General features: G+C 38.8%; 1 protein-coding gene across 2 annotated transcripts in view; it reads left to right on the forward strand.

Moving 5' to 3' along the window:
• Nucleotides 1–20,820, forward strand: part of mybpc3 (myosin binding protein C3) — a 33,236-nt gene extending 12,416 nt beyond the window's left edge. For both annotated transcript variants that reach the window (XM_085270744.1, XM_085270749.1), the window contains 22 exons: nt 21–153; nt 1,647–1,649; nt 1,766–1,890; nt 1,994–2,099; nt 4,546–4,712; nt 6,061–6,226; nt 6,314–6,420; nt 6,535–6,564; nt 6,649–6,788; nt 7,581–7,652; nt 9,116–9,275; nt 9,428–9,532; nt 9,652–9,840; nt 13,584–13,718; nt 13,812–13,979; nt 14,100–14,188; nt 15,023–15,218; nt 15,356–15,495; nt 18,170–18,329; nt 18,418–18,554; nt 19,128–19,314; nt 20,404–20,820. In XM_085270744.1, coding sequence (XP_085126870.1) covers nt 21–153; nt 1,647–1,649; nt 1,766–1,890; nt 1,994–2,099; nt 4,546–4,712; nt 6,061–6,226; nt 6,314–6,420; nt 6,535–6,564; nt 6,649–6,788; nt 7,581–7,652; nt 9,116–9,275; nt 9,428–9,532; nt 9,652–9,840; nt 13,584–13,718; nt 13,812–13,979; nt 14,100–14,188; nt 15,023–15,218; nt 15,356–15,495; nt 18,170–18,329; nt 18,418–18,554; nt 19,128–19,314; nt 20,404–20,465 — 2,777 coding nt within the window. In that variant the 3' untranslated portion in view covers nt 20,466–20,820. The remainder of the gene's footprint in view (nt 1–20; nt 154–1,646; nt 1,650–1,765; nt 1,891–1,993; nt 2,100–4,545; nt 4,713–6,060; nt 6,227–6,313; nt 6,421–6,534; nt 6,565–6,648; nt 6,789–7,580; nt 7,653–9,115; nt 9,276–9,427; nt 9,533–9,651; nt 9,841–13,583; nt 13,719–13,811; nt 13,980–14,099; nt 14,189–15,022; nt 15,219–15,355; nt 15,496–18,169; nt 18,330–18,417; nt 18,555–19,127; nt 19,315–20,403) is intronic.
• The last annotated feature ends 228 nt before the right edge of the window (nt 20,821–21,048 follow it).

The raw sequence follows: 21,048 nt of genomic DNA on the forward strand, positions 1-21,048 counted from the left end.
ATTTATGCTCTGAAACACAGCTTTCCTCAAAAAGCTGGATCCTGCCTACCAAGTGTCAAAGGGCCACAAAATAAAACTGGCTGTTGAGGTTGCCAATTCAGATATTGAGGTGAAGTGGCTGAAAAACGGGCAAGAAATTCAACCAACTGGAAGGTCTGAATACACCCTACCTGTGCACCTTTGCTAAGTTTTATTTTTATAGATGCAAGTATTTTATCTTAATCAGGGCCTCATGCCTCAGTTTGCAGGGTGAGCTGAGGGATACTTAAAATGCATGCAGCCTTCTGAATGAGAAAGTGAACGCTGTTTTATTTCTAAAGTTTTAAATAACTCTGCAAAAAAATAATCTGGTTTTTAGCAGGTCTTAAAATTAGTTAAATACAATTAAAGTCAGATGAACAACAGCACATATTATATATTACACTGTGTCAGTATTTATGTAACAAAGATTAAGGTGTGATGGAAGAGGAGTGTGTGGAAAAACTAAGTAACACTTCCACAGGAATTTGATTGATCATCGGTAAATGTGAGCGGCTTTATAAAAGCAGATGTTTTGGCAGTTTCTAGATCTGGAGCATTCAGATATATTTTAACACAATGAGAAGCAGGAAAGAAAACATCAGAGATCTTAGAGAAGCTATCATTGTTGCACATCAATCTTCACTTCAAACACGTTAAAGTCTGTCATTCTGCATTGGGGAAGCGTATATTCAGTTGTAAAACATTTAAAACAGCTGCCGATTTTCCCACAAGTGGACATCCCATCAAATTCACCCCAAGGCAGAAAATTTGGAAAAACCCAACAACTACAACTCAGACTCTTACATGTTAAATGCTAAAGTTTGTTACAGTACAATCAGAAAAAGACTGAACAAGGCTGGCTTGCTTGGAAGGGTTGCCAGGAGAAAGTCTCTTCTTTCTAAAAAGATCTTGGCAGCATGGATTAGGTTGCATAGTTGCATCTCAACAAACCACGAGACTTCTGCAACAATGTCCTCTGGACAGACAAGACCAAAGTGAAGATGTTTGGCCATGTGGTGGAGGGGGTGATGATTTAGGGTTGTTTTGCAGCCGCAGGAATTGCAGTCACTGAATCGACCATAAACTCCTTTGTGTACCAAAGTGTTCTGGAGTCAAATATGTCAAAATTGCCAAAACTGGGCCATGCAAAAGGACAATGATCAGCAAAAGAATCAAGGTGTTGCAATAATCCAGTCAAAGTCCAGACCTCATGGGCATAAATAAATGCCCACAAGCCTCAATGACCTGTATTAATGTTGCAAAAAAGTGGGTCAAAATTCCTCCACACCAATGTGAAAGCCTGATAAAGTCATACCGAAAATGATTACTTCACATTATTGCAACTAATGGTCTTTCCACAAGCTATTGAATCATGGGCTGTGCTTAGTTTTCACACACTGCTTCTGCATTTTGCAGTTCTTTTTAATGTGTTGTTGTTCATCTGAAATTCTATTTAAATTATTTTAGAAGATGCTCAGGGTGGCTTTTTATTATATTCTGTTGCAAAACTTTAGGAAGAACATACTTAACTATATTACTGATTGTTTTTCATTTCTCTCTTTTGCCTCTCCATGACCAACTTCCCTAATTTGTGCCTTTATTGCGTCATTTGGTTAAATCGATAGCAAGTAAGTGTCATAAGTAATACAAAACATTTCCTTTCCTTCTCACACGCTATATTGTGGTTTTAAAAAACAAATAAAAACAGTGTTTTCATTGTGTGATAATCTTCCTCCCTGTCAAGGTACATATTTGAGAGTGTTGGCAACATGCGGTACCTCACCATCAACCACTGCTCCCTGGCAGATGATGCAGCGTATTCCTGTAAAGTGGGAGATGAGAAGTGCACCACTGAGCTCTTTGTTAAAGGTATTTGATGTTTTGAGAACATTCACAGCATACCCGTTCCAGCACAGGTATGCAAAAACAGAGATGTTCAGCTAAATCACATGTTCTTATCTGTTTTGTGCAGAGCCTCCTGTCCTGGTAGTGAAAAATCTGGAGGATCAGATGGTCATGAAGGGTGAGCGGGTGGAGTTAGAGTGTGAAGTCTCAGAGGAAGGAGCAAATGTTAAATGGTTAGATGTTTTTCTTTACACTCATGGCTAAGCAGCCAGTAACTGATCATCCATGTCCCAATTTATAAAAAAAAAAGTGAATAATCATTATTAAATAAAATAAATGAATCATGACTGAATAAAAAAGTATTCAAAGTGCCATCCACCATTAAATTATATTTAATCGGGTTAAATTTAGGCTCTCTTTTAATTTGCTGGATCCTTAACAGTTGCTCAGACACCCCACAGATGGCATCTGAGGATGTCATGTCTGCAGATAGATACCAGGCCTCAGAGACTGTGAAATGTTGCTACAAGCTGTGAATTATCATCTCAATGAAAAGGTTGCATGAGCCATTCAGTATGTCCCTCATGACCTTTACCCGAAGAAGAAAGTTGCTGCTACAAATGTATACAAGATATTATTGTCTGGCCAGTGTAGGTTTGTTGAAACAAAGTACAAAGATTAAATGTATCAGATATAATAATAATAATAATAATAATAATAATAATAATAATAATAATAATAATAATAATACATTTTATTTAAAAATAGCACCTTTCAAAGTACCCAAGGACACTGTACAACAGATAAAACACAGAAACTGGAAATATACACAATAATAAGAATAACAGATAAAAGATATACCACCTCTGTATTACAGTTCTCTGTGGTTCTATGTATTCCTGAATTACCTGTTAATCTGAAAGGTCACCTTGTGTATTTAATGGAGTGATGCAAGTAGACCTAAACCTGCCAGTAAATTGAGTGAAGGAAATGTGTGATTGTGTAACTAAAATGCAAAAAAACAAAAAGAAACAGGTGGTTGTAACAAAGTGAGAATCATCTGAAAGTTCCAACTTTTGCTAAAGCGATAAAATAAGTGTATAACACAGGACTGCAGCCAAAATGCTTCAAACAAATAGTCAAACCTGAATTCTTTTGCAAAAATGGCCCAAACTGGCATGTGTATTAATTTGTACATGGTCCATCTAACTAAACAATGTATCCCATTTGTTGAAGTTGGGCTCATGTGAATTCAAATTGGATCAATTCTGAAATGCAATGTAAACTTTCTAACTTAAGATATTGTCTTTATTTCACCTATTGACCTGTACTCTGACCTTGGATTCTGGAAGCAGGAAATCTGTAATGTTGCAATGTAAAGTTACATGTTGTTTAAAGTGTAACACCCAGAATAACATTTTAAATTTTGTTCCACCGCATACTATGAAAAGTACACAAAAACTCACCAATGAAATGCACTGAACCATAATCAGACATGTTGCTAAGTGATGAAACCAACGCGTGTGTCATAATATTTTTAAGTGATGAAACAGATGAAATTTCTAAATGTCAAAACATCCCACAGGTCAGTGCTAAACCACCTAACATTGAAATATTAATCATTCAAGCTCTTTTATCTCAAGGGATGACTCAGTCATGTGTCTAAACATAGCAGGCAACTAAGCAAAGAAGTAATTTTAACTGTAACTCTTTAAGCTTTTTGTTACTAGCAGCCTGTTGCAAAAATAAGTAGTTTGTGGTGCGTGGTATGCAGTGTGTTCTTAAAAAATCTGAGGAATTTGGGCAAGTGGAGGACAAAAAAAGAAAGAACCTGCCTTAAAAAAATGTCTGCAGTAGATTAACAATATCTCACAGTCGTGTCCTTAAGATACAGGGAAAATGTCAGCTAAGCCCTGACACTGGCCCTTCAGTTGATCAGTCTAGTGTTCATCAAATCCTCATCACAAATGGTCTCGGTGGAAGTTTGGCTGACAAGAAGTCATTCTTGAGGAAGTGAAACAGGATAAAAAGAAGCCTGAGATTAGCGAGTTTACCTCAGTTGGACAGAAAGTAAGGTCTGATGAAGTGATGAATCCATATTAAAATTTGTGGGTACAAATAATCATCAGTGCATATGGAGGAGGTCAGGAGAGAGCTTCAACAGTGAGTATCTGCAGCCATCTGTAAAGCACGGTGGAGGCTCTGTCATGGTTTTGGGACTGCATTTCAGCCAATGGTGTTGGGGATCTTGTCAAAATGGAGAAAGATTGATGAATTAAATACTGATTAAATACAGAAAAGTATCCTCAGATTTTGATTTAGTGTGCAGTGCCAACTTACTTACTGTGATTTTGCCTTATGCTACATTTCCACATATGTTGGCACATGGTTTAGTAACATGTTTCACCATCTATTTACCATTTTCCTAGCAACATATTATGTACTGTACATAATATGATGCAAAATGTAACAAAAATCTAACGTCTAGCCAATTAGCTGTTTTAATTGTCATACTAGGATTCAGTGACATCAACATCCACAAGACGTAGTGCATTTTACCTCAAAAGTAGGCAACCTCTGAAAAATGGTTGAGCAGTGTAACTAGCTCTTTTTATCTGAAACGTTTCACCATGTTTGTTGATCATATTAATTTTAATTGTGGTTTTAATTTCTGTTCAGGGAGAAAGATGGTGTGGAGCTGACAAGAGACGAATCTTTCAAGTATCGCTTCAAGAAAGACGGCTGCAAGCATGTGCTGATCATTAACGAGGCCACCAAAGAAGACTGTGGCCACTACAAGGTTAAAACAAACGGTGGCGAATCTGTGGCAGAAGTCCTGGTGCAGGGTGAGTGTCAGTTACGCCGTACAAACCATATGAACCATTTTTGTCAGTGATGAATTTTTCAAGGTCGTATTCCCATACCTTACCAATAGCTCCGTGGCCTTGCCACTCTTGGTATGTGGTCTATCTTTAGGATATAGCACCTATCATTGTCCCAAGGTTGCTCCACAGATGTAAGAGCACATGTAAGCTAAAGTTAGAAGACATATATTTCACCTAAAGGGCAAAGAGTACTTTGTGGTTTGAAAGTATGTTTTATTATTAGATGGTAGATTTTCCTCTAGTACCAAGTCACAGCAGCTCGGTGATGCTGATGTAGGATCCCCGCTGGGCACAACTGAATTTTGTAAGTCTCCTTTTGAGAAATTAGTTAGATTTGGAACTTTTTTTTTCAATAACATGATGGTCTTTGGTATATTTAAGACAAGTGTCTCTTTGAAGGTGATTAGATGTTTTATTTTTAATTCCACAGGTGATCTAGAAATAATGGATGGAGACTGTTCAAACTCATCCATACACGGACGTAGGCAAAATTCATTAAGAAAAATCTAGTTAGTTTTCCCTGTAACCATTTTAGCACCATTATCTGACAGAACAAAACATTCATCAAAATCCCTCTAAAAGAAAAGATTATCACACAATGGTCATCAACATCTGCTTAAAATTTCTTCGCATTATATTGAATATGCATGCTCTCTCCTTTGCATATGTTGTTTTTTTGTGTGTGTGTGTGTGTGTGTGTGTGTGTGTGTGTGTGTTTCAGAGGTGTGTGTAGATATAAACCTGATCTTTGCCTCTTTGTTGGCCTTTTAATTGAACAGCGAGCCTGCCAAGAAATACCAGCTGCTATCGTGTTGCAGGGATCAACACCTCAGTCCACAGTAGAGCTCCCATTATAATGCCATTGGACATTCCCATCATATATGCCCTACCTAGCAGTGAGCTGACGTGAAACTGTTGTAACCTTTAAAAGGAGCGCGGTGTGAGATATCTCACCCAGATAACAATTTCCCTGGGACAACTTTAATAACCCTCTTGTACATTATTTCATCTGATATACAGTAATAACCCGAAGCTCCTGCATATGGTCCTCATATCCTCATATCTTGCCACTTTATTTTCTACTATAAATCTAATTAACTATTCCTCTTGTGTCTGTAGCTAAGATACAACACACAGAGGAGACCCTCATGCTCAAAATCATTATCACATTATCCACGCGTACAGTCGCTGGAGCTTTTATTTTTTTTAATCATATTATCCTCACAAGCTATCAACTAAACCTGGCGTCTCATAAAGCAGAAGGCCTGCTGTTATCTGCACTCTGAGCCTGTGTTTTCTGAACATGTAGAGAAAGAGCTGGAAGTCTACCAGAGCATCGCAGACCTCACAGTGAAGGCAAAAGATCAGGCGGTTTTCAAGTGCGAGGTGTCAGATGAGAACGTGAGGGGAACCTGGTACAAGAATGGCGTCGAAGTCAAGCCTGATGCCAGAGTGAACATCACGCATATTGGCAGGTGAGGACATGTTTGCACGTGGTAATGCGTGTTCGGTATGCTGCCTGCACTCCATGACGCCACAAGCTAAAGTTTTTGACCCCGTAGGATCCACAAACTGACCATTGATGACGTCAAACCGGAGGATGAGGGGGACTACACATTTGTGCCAGATGGCTATGCTTTCAATCTCTCTGCTAAACTAAATTTCTTGGGTAAAATGTGTGCTTTTATATTCTTACACTTTAAAATTAGAGTCTCTTTAGAGACTCACATGTTCAAATTTTACTTAAATAACTTATTTAATTGTTTTTTTCTTGATTTCCAAGAGGTGAAGATTGATTATGTGCCACGCCAAGGTACACAGCCACCAACTTACGCAGATTGTACCAGTCATAATACAAAATATTTTTCCATTTTAACCATTTACATTACGTTCACAGATCCTCCTAAGATCCACTTAGACTGTATGGGTCGCACCGCCGAGTCAACCATTGTGGTGGTGGCTGGCAACAAACTACGTCTGGACGTCCCCATCACTGGAGACCCAGCTCCAACAGTGATCTGGACCAAAGGAGAAAAGGTAAGACAAATGGAAGGCTTGTGCTATTAATCATTAATTAAGACATGTGCCACCAGTCCAGAGTTATATAGGTAAGATTTGAAATCTGGAAAAAAAAAACCCACTTCATTCATTACCAAAGACACACTGATCAATTACAACATTAAATCACCTACGTGACAGCGTACAGGTCACTGTTGTGCCACCAAAACTGTTCTGACCCAGGTGAGACCTCCGAGGTTGGATAGCGGAGCCTACAAGCTCAATTTGATTGAGATACAGGGATCTCAGAAGCCAGGAAAAAAGATCTTTTTGTTTGGTTTTGCTGGGTGAGGTGGCTGGCTGCCATCGGGGAGTGCTATCATCATGGGGGTGCATGTCCTTAAATAATGTAACTGCAGTGCAATGAGAAGATGAATGTTGTTCATTTTACCTGTCTGCAGTTTCAGTGTTGTAGCTGATTAGTTTATATTTGTAGCTGATTATTTTATATTTGAAAGACATACTAATACTGCATTTTAAAAATGAATGCAACAATATGTTACATGCTTCCAATATTAAACAAGCCAAGGAAGTATATTTTCATCAAATTGCTTTTGATAATCTAAAGTGGAACAGGCTAGTTCTTCCATATTCCATATTCCATTCCTCCCTGCTTTGGCTTGTAAACTTTGATGCTTTCACCGAGCTGAGTAAGCACAGTGCTGCTAATGGCTTCCAACAGTGATGCTAGCTGTAGTTTGCAAGTCTTTGATTTGAGGGGACCCTCTCTGTCCTCTTTGGCTTTTAAGGCTTTGCTCTGCTCAAATGTAGGCTAGTTCTGTAAAACCCGGTGGAGATGACAAAGGAGGGCATACAACCTCTTGGACCACGAAGGATGGGGAAGTAAGTGTACTTTTCATTATATGCTTATTTTTTGTTTGTTTTTTTTCACTCATGCCAGCACTGCCAGCGCATGCCTCAGTTTCTACGCATGTGCACTTGCTGACCTTTACAAGCTTTTGTGACACATAAACAGTAACGTCACATGTCATGCATTTAGATTTGCAAATGTATTGTAGAAATGTGCTGTAAACCTGCTGTCTTACAGCTTGAGCTTTGAAAAGACTTTAACAAGAAAACCTCAAAGAGCAGAAGTAACAATTGTAAACTAATACATGGATTTTCTTAAAAACACTTTCTCCAGTGAATACTATGGTTTTTTCCTTCCTCTGTGTCAGTTTTAAACACTAAGAACAGGATAAAACTGCATGCAGAGTTCATCCATGTCACTAAGGTAAGAGCATGTTATGACTCTTCCCTAAGACAGACAGAGGGCACAGGAGGCTGAGCAGCAAGTACAATGTGTACAGTATGGAAAAGGTATAAACCATATGAGCATGAAAACAACATTTGGAAGCTCTCTTGCCACAAGGGGTCACGACAGCAGGTAGTTCCACACGTCTGATTTGGCAGAGTTTTTTGCCTGATGTGACTCCAATGGGGATATTTGTATCTAGTTGAAAATGAGCTAGCAACCTTTTGTTTGGCAAGCAAATGTGTTAACTGCTACACAACTGGAGATAAAATATGCAACTAAATACTAGATTCCAACACTAAATGTAGTAATTGAGAAATATTGTCAAGGTATAATATTAAGTTTGTCATAAAGGAAGCAAGAGCAGCATCACCTCAATCCGGTATTGGTCAAGAAAAAAATTCAAATGGTTAATACTATCAGTCAGACCAGTATGTTATATTAGCATTTTAAAGTTCACCTACTCTGAGACTTAATCTGAAGGTTTTTTACTTTCTATTTTAAAAAAATAAGAGGAATTAATTAGCTCATGAAATTAGATTTCAAATTAGATCTTCAAGTTGTAAAGCAGCAAATTGACATGCTAAATTGTATATTCATGGAAATAATAATGAAAGCAATCAGTGTCTGCATTTATAAAAGCTGATAAATGACTTCAACAAAGTCAAGAAGAAAGGGGAGAAACACCCTTCAAATACGTTATGAGAGTTGAATTTGCATGGTTTGTCCACCACAGGGCACTCTGCAATTTCCTTGTCAGCGACACATGTTTGCAACACTACAAACAACCAGCAGATGTGAGCAGAGTGAGGCAAAGTGTAAAAAAATAATAATTTTAACAAATATTAACTAAACAAATGGCAGTGTAAAATATTAGCTGATACACTTGGATTTTTTTTTTTTTAAATCAGCAAATATTGTTATTTGTATTCGTCTTAAAAGTCATAATTGATCCGGCTACAACTATCATTTTTAAGAAAGTGCAGCACAAATTCCCCAAAAAAACTTTGCTCAATATAATCGAGTAACTTTCATGGTTGTCCTCATGTAGGTCGTCACAGAGGGAGATGGTAGGGTCCATGTGGAAACCACCAAGGGCCACTGCGTCTTCACTATTGAGTGTGCTGAAAGGCAGGATGAGGGAATCTACTCTGTTGTGGTTCGAAACCCTGCTGGGGAAGATACAGCAGATATCCACGTGAAAGTTGTCGGTAAGACATCTTTTATCATTATTCTCCCTACCAAAGCCCCAGCAATACCAATTAACACACACCAACAGCCATCAAAGTTGTAAATTTATGAAATTTATCTATGAATGTCAAACTTTCTTCTGACAAAAAGAAGAGTAATGTTTCTCCTCCAGATGTTCCTGATCCTCCCATGGCTCCCACAATCCTCAGTGTGGGTGAAGATTCCTGTGTCGTTCAATGGGAACCCCCTCTGTTGGACGGTGGCCAGCCAATAATTGGTAAAAATAACTTCTAATGGGCTTTATTTCATAATAATATGAGCCATTTTCTTTTTGCATCTTCCTTTATTTTTCCTTGGAGACACCAAGCCAATGGCAACACACATTTGAATTTGCAGGGTATGTGCTGGAGAGAAAGAAGCTGAAGAGCTACAGGTGGATGAGACTCAACTTTGACCCCTACCCTGAAACCACCTATGAAGCCAAGCGTATGATAGAAGGTGTGCCGTATGAGATGCGAGTCTATGCTGTGAACAGCATTGGTATGTCTCGTCACAGTCCAGCCTCTCAGCCATTTGTGCCAATCGGTGAGTCTGTGAATTTATCTTTAGATTAAATAAACAGAAATAATTGCAACACTGAAATGGATAAGTGGATGTTCCATTTTCATTCAGGTCACTTTCATGAAAAGGTTGATTGATGAGTTGTCTTGGTTGTAAAGACAGATTGTGATAACATTGGCATGTTTGACTTGAATAAGTTGGGTCATGCAAGTTCCAGTGACTTAGTCAGTCTAACGTTTCACTCAGGTCATAGGGCTAGGGTGACTTGTAATGTGGTCATGAGTTCCGGGTCTGTGAACTGCGCATGTAACAAATTAAAAAACAAAAACATGATGATGCAAAGATCATCTCTGAGTTAACTCAGGAGTACAGAGCATGTCTGTTGGCTATAAGGAAGAAGTGGCATTTCTGTGGTATAACGCAAACATGAGTAAATAGTCACTGAGACACCGAACACATGTCAGGCTCCTATGATATTGATTTAGAATGGACTTTTAATTAAACCAATTGATAGTCTATGACTAATTCATCAATAGTCTACTGGGCTGCAGGCACACCAGTTCAGCTCCTGGGCTCCTCTTCTCCAAATCTATGCGGCTGTACTAGATGCAGTATGCAGTTTAGCATTGTTTTACTGAAATATATGACATAATCTGGATGGGAGCATGTGTAGCTCTAAAATCTGTATATACAGACTTTAGAGGCATTGATGGTGCCTTGCCACATATGCAAGTGCCCAGTTCCACAGCCAAACAAGGTTTGGAGTTAGATGCACTCTTTATGACTGTCACTTTTCATTCAGCAGCTCAGGTTTTAGTTGTCTTTTATTGTGGCACTAATTTATCTAAACTGCAGTCTTATCCTACACTTGTTGATTTAAGAGGGAGCATCAGTGTATCCAGATGGTCAGTCACTCCTAAGACAGCTGATTGGGAAACTATCCATGGCATCCCTCTCTATAAATAATGGCCTGGAAGCCCTTGACTCTGCTGGGACCAGCTGCTTAACACACAGGGGGGTCACTGCTTCTGTGGAGGCTGCTGCAGAACAAGCATCGTTATTACAACAAAGACAGCAGGACGAGAAGAGAAGACTGTCAATGAGAGAAAGAAAAAGACCACGTTGAAGAAGCAGATACAACCACCAGTTTAAATTAACAGCAGGACGTCTATGCACCGAGGAAAAATATGACAAAGGCTAAGCTCTCAAAGACGGCTGAGAAGAAGCCAGTGGAAGATAAGAAGTCTTTGGAACGTGTGGAAGAAATGGCAGCTGGGGCTCCAGAGAATGCACAAGCAAACTGTGAACACAGTAAAGCTGAGACAGAGGCACCTCCACCTCCTGATGCAGAACAGGAACCTGGAGCCAGTAGTGCAGAGGCAGCACCCAGTGGAGAAGAGGGAGCACCAGCTGAGGATGAAACACCAGCAAAAGGTGTCACTCTGACAGAAAGTGGTTCTCCTGCAGAGGAAGCTGCAGCCCCAGCAGTGCAGACCCCCGTGGAGCCTGCTGCTGCCGCTGAGCCAGACCCACAGCCTGTTTGCAGTAGGCATTGTTTGATTTAGGATTTTAGGATGTGATTTTTATTTGATTTTATTTTTTGCTGGATTATCATGCAGGTTTTAGAAAAAGGTTCAATCCACACTAGCAAAATTATTATGGTCATAGCTGACTGTATATTTAGGTCATGCTGGCAGTGAATTTTGATTAAGTAAATATTTGTCAGTGCACTGACTGCTCAGCAAATCATTCCCTAACATGTTTACTGGCTGTGCAACACACACAGAAATAGTCACACAATATTTAAAACTTTACACATTTGGTTTCTACATGTTTAAGGGCAAGATGGAGTAGCTATTCAGTTTGTTCATAGTTCCGCATATGCTTTCAGTTTGTCCTCAGAGTGATAACAATAGGGCTAAACTAGCCACTAAATCAGTTCCTCCTCTGTTTCACACAAATTCTAATTAACCCATTGAAGCTGTTCTTCTAACTGTCCTCCTAAAAGAAAAGATTTAATCCAAAGATGTAAGGCCGAAAATCGACCATCTTGGTCTCTATGGATGAGAGACTCCCAGGCAAAAGAGCTGTATAGCGCTCCAGAGCCACAGGTCTGAAATCACGTGTCACACAAAGTATCACAGCCACTTGGACTTTAGCCTGGCAAGTCAAGGTCAGTCATATTCACAGACTCATATTTCACTGGATGGAAAATGATGCCTAAATCTGGCTTATGGGCTAAACGGCCATTTGATAACTAATAACATTTAATATTTAATTAATATGTCTTTGTTGTTCAAGTTAGGACAGGATTAGGCAACCTGACGCTGATTTTCATTATTGGAGATGAAGATTGTGCTAAACCCTGTGGACTATATAAGACCAATAGCTCATCTTCACATACCTCCCACTACAGCTGCCTGAGTATGATCTGTGTATGCTAACAAGAACTTACACAAGTGCATACTGAATTTAACTTGACGGTCTACCACTGCTTCTTAAACACAGAAATGTAATAAATGCTGTCGATTATTATCTTATTGTATGTAGTCAAGCTTATACTAGCAAGCTATATATACAATTATAGAGTGTAGAGGAACACTGCAGGAAAGAAAGATGCAAATTAGCCCAGATATCTATACAGAATTCATCAAAACTGCAGCACAGGAAATTCTGGATGGTCTGTTAGTAAAATTACTGCAAGGCAAACAGCATCATTGTCATAATTCAATTAAAATGCTCTAGAACCTGCTTTTTAACTAAGTGTAGATCTTTGCCTTAAAAATAAATTAATTTAAATACAAGATGAGGAAAAATAGTGATTTTCTTTTCTCAGTCATTGCTTACCTGGCATGTTCTCCTTAAATTCTCTTTACATTAGAGTTTTAAATATTTTTATTCAGCCATAAACTGACACACAAAATAGGACCCAGTGAGATCCACTAAGATAGATTATGGTGATTTCTGATGCAAAAGGTATCTGGGGTCATGGAGATTTTACATTTTAAATGTACAGTCGAGAGCATTTAATAACATTCACACTATGTGGAGCCTATATTAAAAATCTCACATTATACTGCATTTAGCAACACAACATTCATCTTCACTCAAATATTAACATCATCTCTAAAAAATATCTACAAAAGGCCTTTTTTATCATCGATGTGATCAATTGTAAGAGGATAAAAAGTTAAAAAGATTGTGCATTAATATATAACATATATGATCCCTAAATTCTAAAGCTCTCTGTCACTGTCCTGACACTGATGACAGACTGATTGTGGAAGGAATTATTTTAAATAAAATGAATGACAAACTAGCATCTACCTGGGGTTTCAAGAAAGACATAATGTGCAGCAAAAGTGGAGGAAATGGAGAGAAGACCTGTTCCTCATAACTAACCTGAGGTTTGAGTTAGCCCTCTGGCTTTGAGCTTTTCCTCATTACAGGGTTCACAAATTTTACTAGGCCTCCTTTTTTGGAACAGGACTCTAAAGTGTAATGAAATGCAATTTATTAGGTAGACTTTAAGAAGGGAGTTTTTTTTTTCTTACTGTCTATGACTTGGAGCTTGCTGACTTGACCTGGTGTGGAACAAAAGAAAAGGAAAGCTGCAGTGTAATGTGATGATGGCTCTGAAGAAGGGTTAAATAATCTTGTACTGATTATTGTCATCCACTTGTCGAGTAATTAATTAAAGTAATGTATTGCTTTAAAGCTCTAGCTGACTCAAAGGGACATTTATGTGCTCTCTGCCTCTTCCTCAGCTCCTACAAGCGAGCCCCTTGGACTGTGCGTCGACGACGTCAGTGACACTTCTATCACGTTGAAGTGGCGGCGGCCTGAGAGAATTGGCTCAGCTGACCTTGAGGGCTATGGGATTGAGTACTGCAAGGAGGGTAGTACGTACCGGAGCAAGTTGCATTTATGCTAATTTCCACATCATAACTCTGTGATTTGAGTTTATTTGAATTTTTTGTGGTTTCTGGCAACAGCTGATGAATGGATACCAGCAATGGAGGGTCTGACAGAGAGGACGTCGACGGTGATCAAAGGCCTCACCACCGGAGACAAGCTGCAGTTCCGTGTGCGAGCCTACAACATGGCGGGACCAAGTGCTCCCGCCACTCTGGCTCAGCCCGTCACCATCAGAGAGATTATGCGTGAGTAATTATAGATTACACGCTTCATTATTCGCTTGCATCCTTTAGTTCCCTACGTGGACGTGATACACAATACTCAGCCATTTTTTCATACTCTTATTTTGTGTTTTATTTTCACAGAACGCCCTAAAATTTGGCTTCCAAGAAATCTCCGTCAGACTCTTATCAAGAAAGTTGGAGACACCATGAACATCGTGATTCCATTTCAGGTGGCTTCATGAACACATGAAACACAACAAGGGATGTTACCTATGTTTGATATCAAAGTAAAACATGACTGATGTCTTTATCATTATTGGTCATATCTGGTGGTCATATCAGTGTGACTGGATGGATAAAAAGGTAGGATTATTTCACCTTTCCCAGCACGGACATAAAAAAATGTAAACCTTGGTCTAAAGACGGCGCCAGGTCAAAAGTCACTTTCATGTTAACATGTAGGCTGTCAGTAATTAGGAATGAGGCCACTTAAGAATCTGCTCTTTGGAATCTGGAAACTTCACCTGTAAGGTCAGATAATTGCTTGTAAAACTTGTTTGGGGGAAAATTCATAGTAGTTTCCTCAAAAGTATTTAAGATTTTTTAACTCTGGATCAAAGCAGTGTAGTGATGCCACTTTGAGGTCAACCACTTTTAAAATGAGGTGCCTTTGATATTGACCATAGACTGGTCCAGGTCCAGGTCTGAAAAGGGAAGCCACAGTAGAAATGTTTTGAACCCACACTCTAATGGACCAGCAGGGGGTGAGTCCTGAGTTTGTAAAAACAAGACAGGTTGTACTGAAGTCTATAGAGAACTGCTCCTCATCTCCCTCACTCTATCACCTCAGCCCTGATTGTGTTCAAAGAAGGAGTTTGCAGTTTTGTTTTGACAAGCTGACCAACTGTGGCAACGCTGAGCAATGTTCTGTTTATGAGCTGCTGTTTGAACTTGTAAGTGTGACAGGAGAGAGCTGAAAGGTTGCTTTTCTTGTCTCTTATTTGCAGACAAACACAGAAGCAATCTGAGTTACAGCCATTCCTTTCTCTTTTCTTGTGATGCAGGGGAAACCCAGGCCAAAAGTCACATGGAGCAAAGATGGGGAGCCCCTAGATCCCACAATAGCTAGTGTTAGGAACAGTGAAGTTGACACGATATTCTTCATCCGCAAAACAGAGAGAAAACATTCTGGGAAGTATGAGCTCCAGGTGCAGATTGAAAACGTGGAGGACAAAGCAGCAGTAACACTGCAGGTCGTTGGTAAGCAGAACTGAACAAATGGAGAGCTACGTTTGACTTCTAATCGGAGTATAAAAAATCACTGCATTAAAACAGCACCACAGATGTTTTGTCAGTGGGCACTGAATGAGAGCTCCTATTTTTTTTTCCTTCTACAGACCTCCCAGGCCCTCCTGAGGCTCTAAAGATTGTTGATACCTGGGGTTTTAATGTGGCGCTTGAGTGGAAGCCTCCAAAGGACAACGGAAACTGTGAAATAACCGGTTACACCATTCAGAAAGCCGACAAAAAGACTATGGTGAGACTGCGCTAGAAAGCTTTTTGGAGTCCAGCTGGATCCAAACACTAGTTCTCACTTTTGCTTTTAGCATGTTTTTCCATGCTTTTCCACCCAATAATGAGCAGCTCAATTCAATAAAAGCAGAGATTAATTTAATGTTTTAATTTACCTAATACTTTCCTGTCCCTTTTTCCACGTTTCAGTACCAAAAGTTACATAGAGCAGACGTTCAGGTTAGGAAAATCCTGGTGGACAGAATCTATTGGAAGCACTTTTGCTCCACTTTCTTGTGGTACCATGCCTGTTCCAACTTTATGGTACCTGTGCCAGTAATAGAAATTTGTGCAATATGTTCCACATGGGGAACCTTTGGTAATTTTTGTTGCTAGTGCGTTTCTCCAGTGGTCAGGTTAGGTAGAAGAGATAATAACACTCAAATCTAAATTTCTTTCTCCCTGGCCCAACCGTCTGTGGTCCTGGATGAGGTCAGATTAATATTTTAGTCTCCCTCCTGGAACATATCCTCTAATTACAGCAGCTTATGCTGAACATGCAGTTTCTGCTGGCACACGGGAGAAGTTTGGTTTCTGGAATTTGTATTTGGAAACATCTGCATAGTTTGGTTACATTTAGGTAACAAAACTATTTTTTAAGTTAACAAAGTCTAAATATAAGTCAGCAGTTAACAAAGATTTATTAAATCAATGAGGCTTGGGACTCTCAAGCAAGCCCTACTTATCCACCACAGCCTGCTCCCAGCACCAACTTAGTCAGTCAGTATATTACAGTTGTGGTCAGTTTACATACAGTTTTTAAGTTTACATAAACTCATCATGGGCATAAATGGTAACGGTAAATGTCCTGTATTTGTATAGTGCTTTACTAGTCCCTAAGGACCCCAAAGCGCTTTACACAACCAGTCATCCACCCATTCACACACTGGTGATGGCAAGCTACATTGTAGCCACAGCCACCCTGGGGCGCACTGACAGAGGCGAGTAATATTATAGTAATTTGTTTTTTAAATAATTTCTTTCAGCTGTTAACCTATGGTATTTGGTTAATTGTCCCTTATCAAGTTGCACCTTGACCAGATACTTCTGGTGGCCATCAACAAGCCTCTGGCATCACACAGACCCAATTTCTAAGGAGGCCTACACATTTTCAGTAGGGTTTAGGTTGGGAGGTTCGCGAAAGAAGCTAAACGTTTTATCCACTGCAAAGCAGGTTTTGATGTGTGTTTGGGATCATTGTCTTTTTGGAACATCCGTCTGTGTCCAAGTTTGATTATTCCGTCCACTTTGTGCAATGCAGCAGTACCACTGGTAGAAAAGCAGCCCCAAAGTATGATGTTACCACTTTGACCATGCTTAAGAGTTGGTACGTTTTACTCCTCCAAACATACCTCTTGTCATTTTGGCTAAACATCTTAATTTTTGTCTCATCTAAGCACAAAACTTTTCTCTAGAAGTCATTTGGCCTGTTCGGGTGTGCAGCTGCAAACTTCAGTCCACCTTGAAAATGCTGATTTTGGAGCAAAGGCTTCTGCTGTGGTCAATAACCTCTCAGTCTGTGGCGATTTAAACCTTATTGTGAACGGTAACACTGGTGTTCCAACAGTTTCCAGTTAGTGGCAGCTTTGAGCCTTGGTGGTTCTCATCTGATGTTTAAATTTCTTTCTGACCTTAGCAAAATGGTAGCAGATCTAAATAACTTGTAGTTACGTACAATTGTGTAAACTCCTTATCTTGAAATCTGCAGTTGTTTAGAAACGTCTCCAAGAGACCTTCCCAATTCTACAATTCTCCTTCCTAGATCCTATTGTTAGTATTGGTTACTCCAGTGAGTGCTTGTTAAGATATAAGGCAGAACCTTTCAAAACCACTTATTAAAAAATTAAAGTGACTTTAATGGCGAACCCGTTGTGTATATTTGAGCCTTTTTGCCGACGTTTGATCCTGTGTGGATTATCGAAAACTGCAAATAAATTTGATCTTGAACACCCAATTCTTGTTTTTTAAAGTCAAATTCAGACTCTTCCCAGTAACTTTCCTCTGTGGGTCACTAGTGATGTAATATCTGGCCTCCTGGCAAGAGCTCCAACTGCCACCATCCTCCACCTCGAGCCGCCAGGAACAGTGTCAGCCAGGAATGTCCTAATCTTATCCTTGTAGCTTTGAGCTGGTCCAGATTGTCTGCACAGTGACGCAGGACCATTGTTCCCCTGCCAGCACAGCAAGTGCTCATGTTTCACTCCAGCCATTATTATTAGATCAAATTAAGTTTGCTTGCAACATAGTGAGGTAGGAGTGTTTATTATCATGTTACCAAAAACAGTGTACCTGTTATGTGGCATAGATAAAAGCACTTAGGGCAGGTGTCCTTTAAATAAACCCTTGTCTCAGTGAACAAACAATATATCCTGTGTAACTTTATGTGGGCTGTGCCTTAATGTAAAGATTAAATGTCATAAAATGAAATATTATCATAGCCATCCAGAGTAGCTTCAGGTGTCTTTAAGCTGAAAACTTAAATAAGTATGAATGACACCCTTCTGGACTCTAAATAAAACCAATTTATAAAAGTATGATGATTCATTCTTTTTCCTCACTCATTCAGTTACATTTGTCTTTAAAGTGGTACTTAAACACTCAATCTGTTTTTTCGTGTGTTTTTTGAAATTAATGTGAAGGAATGGTATACAGTCCATGATCAGTACCGCCGAACCCATTGTGTTGTGTCCGACCTCATCATGGGGAATGAGTACGTGTTCCGAGTCTTTTCCATAAACCTTGTGGGCCTCAGCCCAGAGCCGTACTGCACAAAAGACAGTGTTTACATTCAGAAAACAGGTGAGCAAATATAGCCAGTGTGATGCACTTGTGGTTATGATTATATGCTCTTTGGAACTGAAAGGAAATTATCCAATTGTTATCTCAGGTATCATATACAAGCCACCCAACTACAAGGATCATGACTTTACAGAGGCTCCCAAGTTTACACGCCCTTTGGTGGACCGTTCTGTCATAGCAGGATACAACGCCACCCTAAGCTGCGCCGTGCGAGGAATACCAAAGGTCTGTAGGGTATGAATTAGATGTTTCAAAGATATTCACTTTTACTAGAATTAAACCTTGTTAAACATTTTCCTCTGCTTATATACAGTGCTTAACAATTTTTTAGACCATAAGTGTGTGTGTGTGTGTGTGTGTGTGTGTGTGTGTGTGTGTAGATAGATAGATAGATATAGATAGAAAGAATAACTCTATCAGAAAAACTTCAGGAATGCAAATAAATAAGCAAATAAATAAGCACTTTACAAATCCTAAACTAGTACAGAGAAAACCCCACCATCAGATGACCCCCTATGAGCAAGACTCCAGCACGCTGAATGAACAGATCAGCAAAGCTGGCTCTGTGATTGGCTACAAACTGGAAACTTTTGAAGCTGTGGTGGAGAGGAAGTCACTGAACAAACTGTAATCATTATAATCTTGACCACCCTGAAATCTTTATTATTATTATTATTAGTAGTAGTAGTAGTATTAATTGTATTATTATTATGTTATTCAATCAACATTTAAACTGCTTTCCAAAATCTTTTCCCAAAAATATATACTTACATAATTCTACTTTTCCTCCCTTATTAGCCCAAAGTAACATGGTACAAAAACAAAATGGACATCTCAAATGAAGCCAAGTACAGGATGATCAGTAAGCAAGGTGTCCTGACGCTGGAGATCCGTAAGCCCTGTCCATTTGATGGGGGGGTGTATACGTGCAAAGCAGTCAACGACAGCGGTGAAGACACAGTGGAGTGTAAACTGGAGGTTCGCTGTAAGTAGTTCATGAAATGCATGTGTCCTCTTTTGCATGCCCCACTTAGACTGCACTTTTTCTCCAGCATCCTCCTTTAACACCCCCTTCCACCTCCCTTGTTTGTTCTTAAAGAAAAACATTCATGCACACATGAACTCATCAAATAATTAAAGAAAAATATATAAATATATTTTAGTGTTAATAGCAGAATACAAAAAAAAAAAACATCCACATTTGATGTGAAATGGTTTCTTGGAAAATATTAACTGACCACACACCCCAGAAAATCTTCGACACAACAGTCTTGTATTTATGTATTTATTCCATGAGTAAAATTGGACATTCATTAACAAAGAAAGATAAAGAAACCCATTCAGTTTGATATTTCCCCACATCCTGAATTGGCTCTCAGGCTGCACACTTACTAAGAGATAAACAAGTTTCTGCTGAAGTCCTTTGAGTCCAACTAACAATTCATTTAAATTATGAATTAAACCCGCCGAGCCTTTTCTGTTTTTTCTGTTAAATACTAACATTTTATGAAGTTCTTTCTGAGATAATGTCTTGGGGATTATTGGGAAATTATAGAGCTCTAAATTGTGCTGCAGAAAAATAATCCTGTTAAAAACTGATTTGCAATTTCTGTCATAACTGCAAACATAAAAATAAAATCACATTTGCACAGAGTAAAAGTTGGCATTTTTAATTGTCATAATTTACCCTGTCAAGCTCCAAAATAACCTGTAATATGATGATAATATGATAAGTTCTTAGGAGGGATTTGACAGAGAATTATGGACTTTATTACAGTCTCCACATTTATGAGGTTTTAAATGTCCACTGAGAATGTTTAAACAGTTCAGCTGTATTCATTTATTTTTAATTCAACAATAATTATTAATTGAATCTACAGACAATCATCGCCAAGCTGTGCAACTCTCCTCAGTTATGTGGAGGTGTGACTTTCAGTGAACTTTCAGCATTTTTTAAAAACCAATAAAACAGTAAAAACACACTACAGACATTAATGTTACCTACTCAGCACCTAACAGATTAAGTAATTTTTTGTTTTGTTTTTACTGAATAAAAATCCCCCCTGCCTTGCAGCTCAAATTACTAGAGAAGATAAGAAGGAGCCCAAGAAGGAAAAAATTCAAGAAGCCAACTGAAGAGAAGATGGCATCTCAGAGTTCAGCTCCACATCCTTTTTATGTTTATGTGCTGCTTTCCTCTCCTGCAGTCATCTCACATCATGTTATCCTCACTGTTATATTAGTGTCATGTAAACCACTGGATGACAGAAGTGAATGGGGCTCACTGAATTTGCTGTTCCTTTATTTTCATTTTGCTATAAGTATTTATTATTAATTATCCCAAACAATGATCTTTATTTCAGTCCAGTTCTTGGTATTGATAACAGAGATAACAGTGTTTAGTAAATAGTATCAGTATTTAGGAAACTACTGTCTGATTTGCTGCTTGTCTGGGCTGATTTGTGTGCATAAAAATTACTTGAAAACAGAATTACTAAGTGATTTTTTTTCAGTCATGTAGTGTACAGAGCTGTGAGGACTATGTATTTGCTGTCTTTCTACTTTTTAATTTCTTTTCACATTTACATTTAAGATCATCAAAGTTTACACAATATTGGACAAAAATAACCTGAGTAAATTCAAAACAGACTTACAACCACCGTGTTAAATCATGAATTAACTATGATTAATCACATTTTTCTTTTTGGAAAAAAGAAAA

Source organism: Mchenga conophoros, linkage group LG1 (genome assembly GCF_057382185.1).
Source record: "Mchenga conophoros isolate Kocher_MC1m ecotype Shallow Benthic linkage group LG1, M_conophoros_male_GT1.1, whole genome shotgun sequence".
Taxonomy (NCBI): Eukaryota; Metazoa; Chordata; class Actinopteri; order Cichliformes; family Cichlidae; genus Mchenga; species Mchenga conophoros.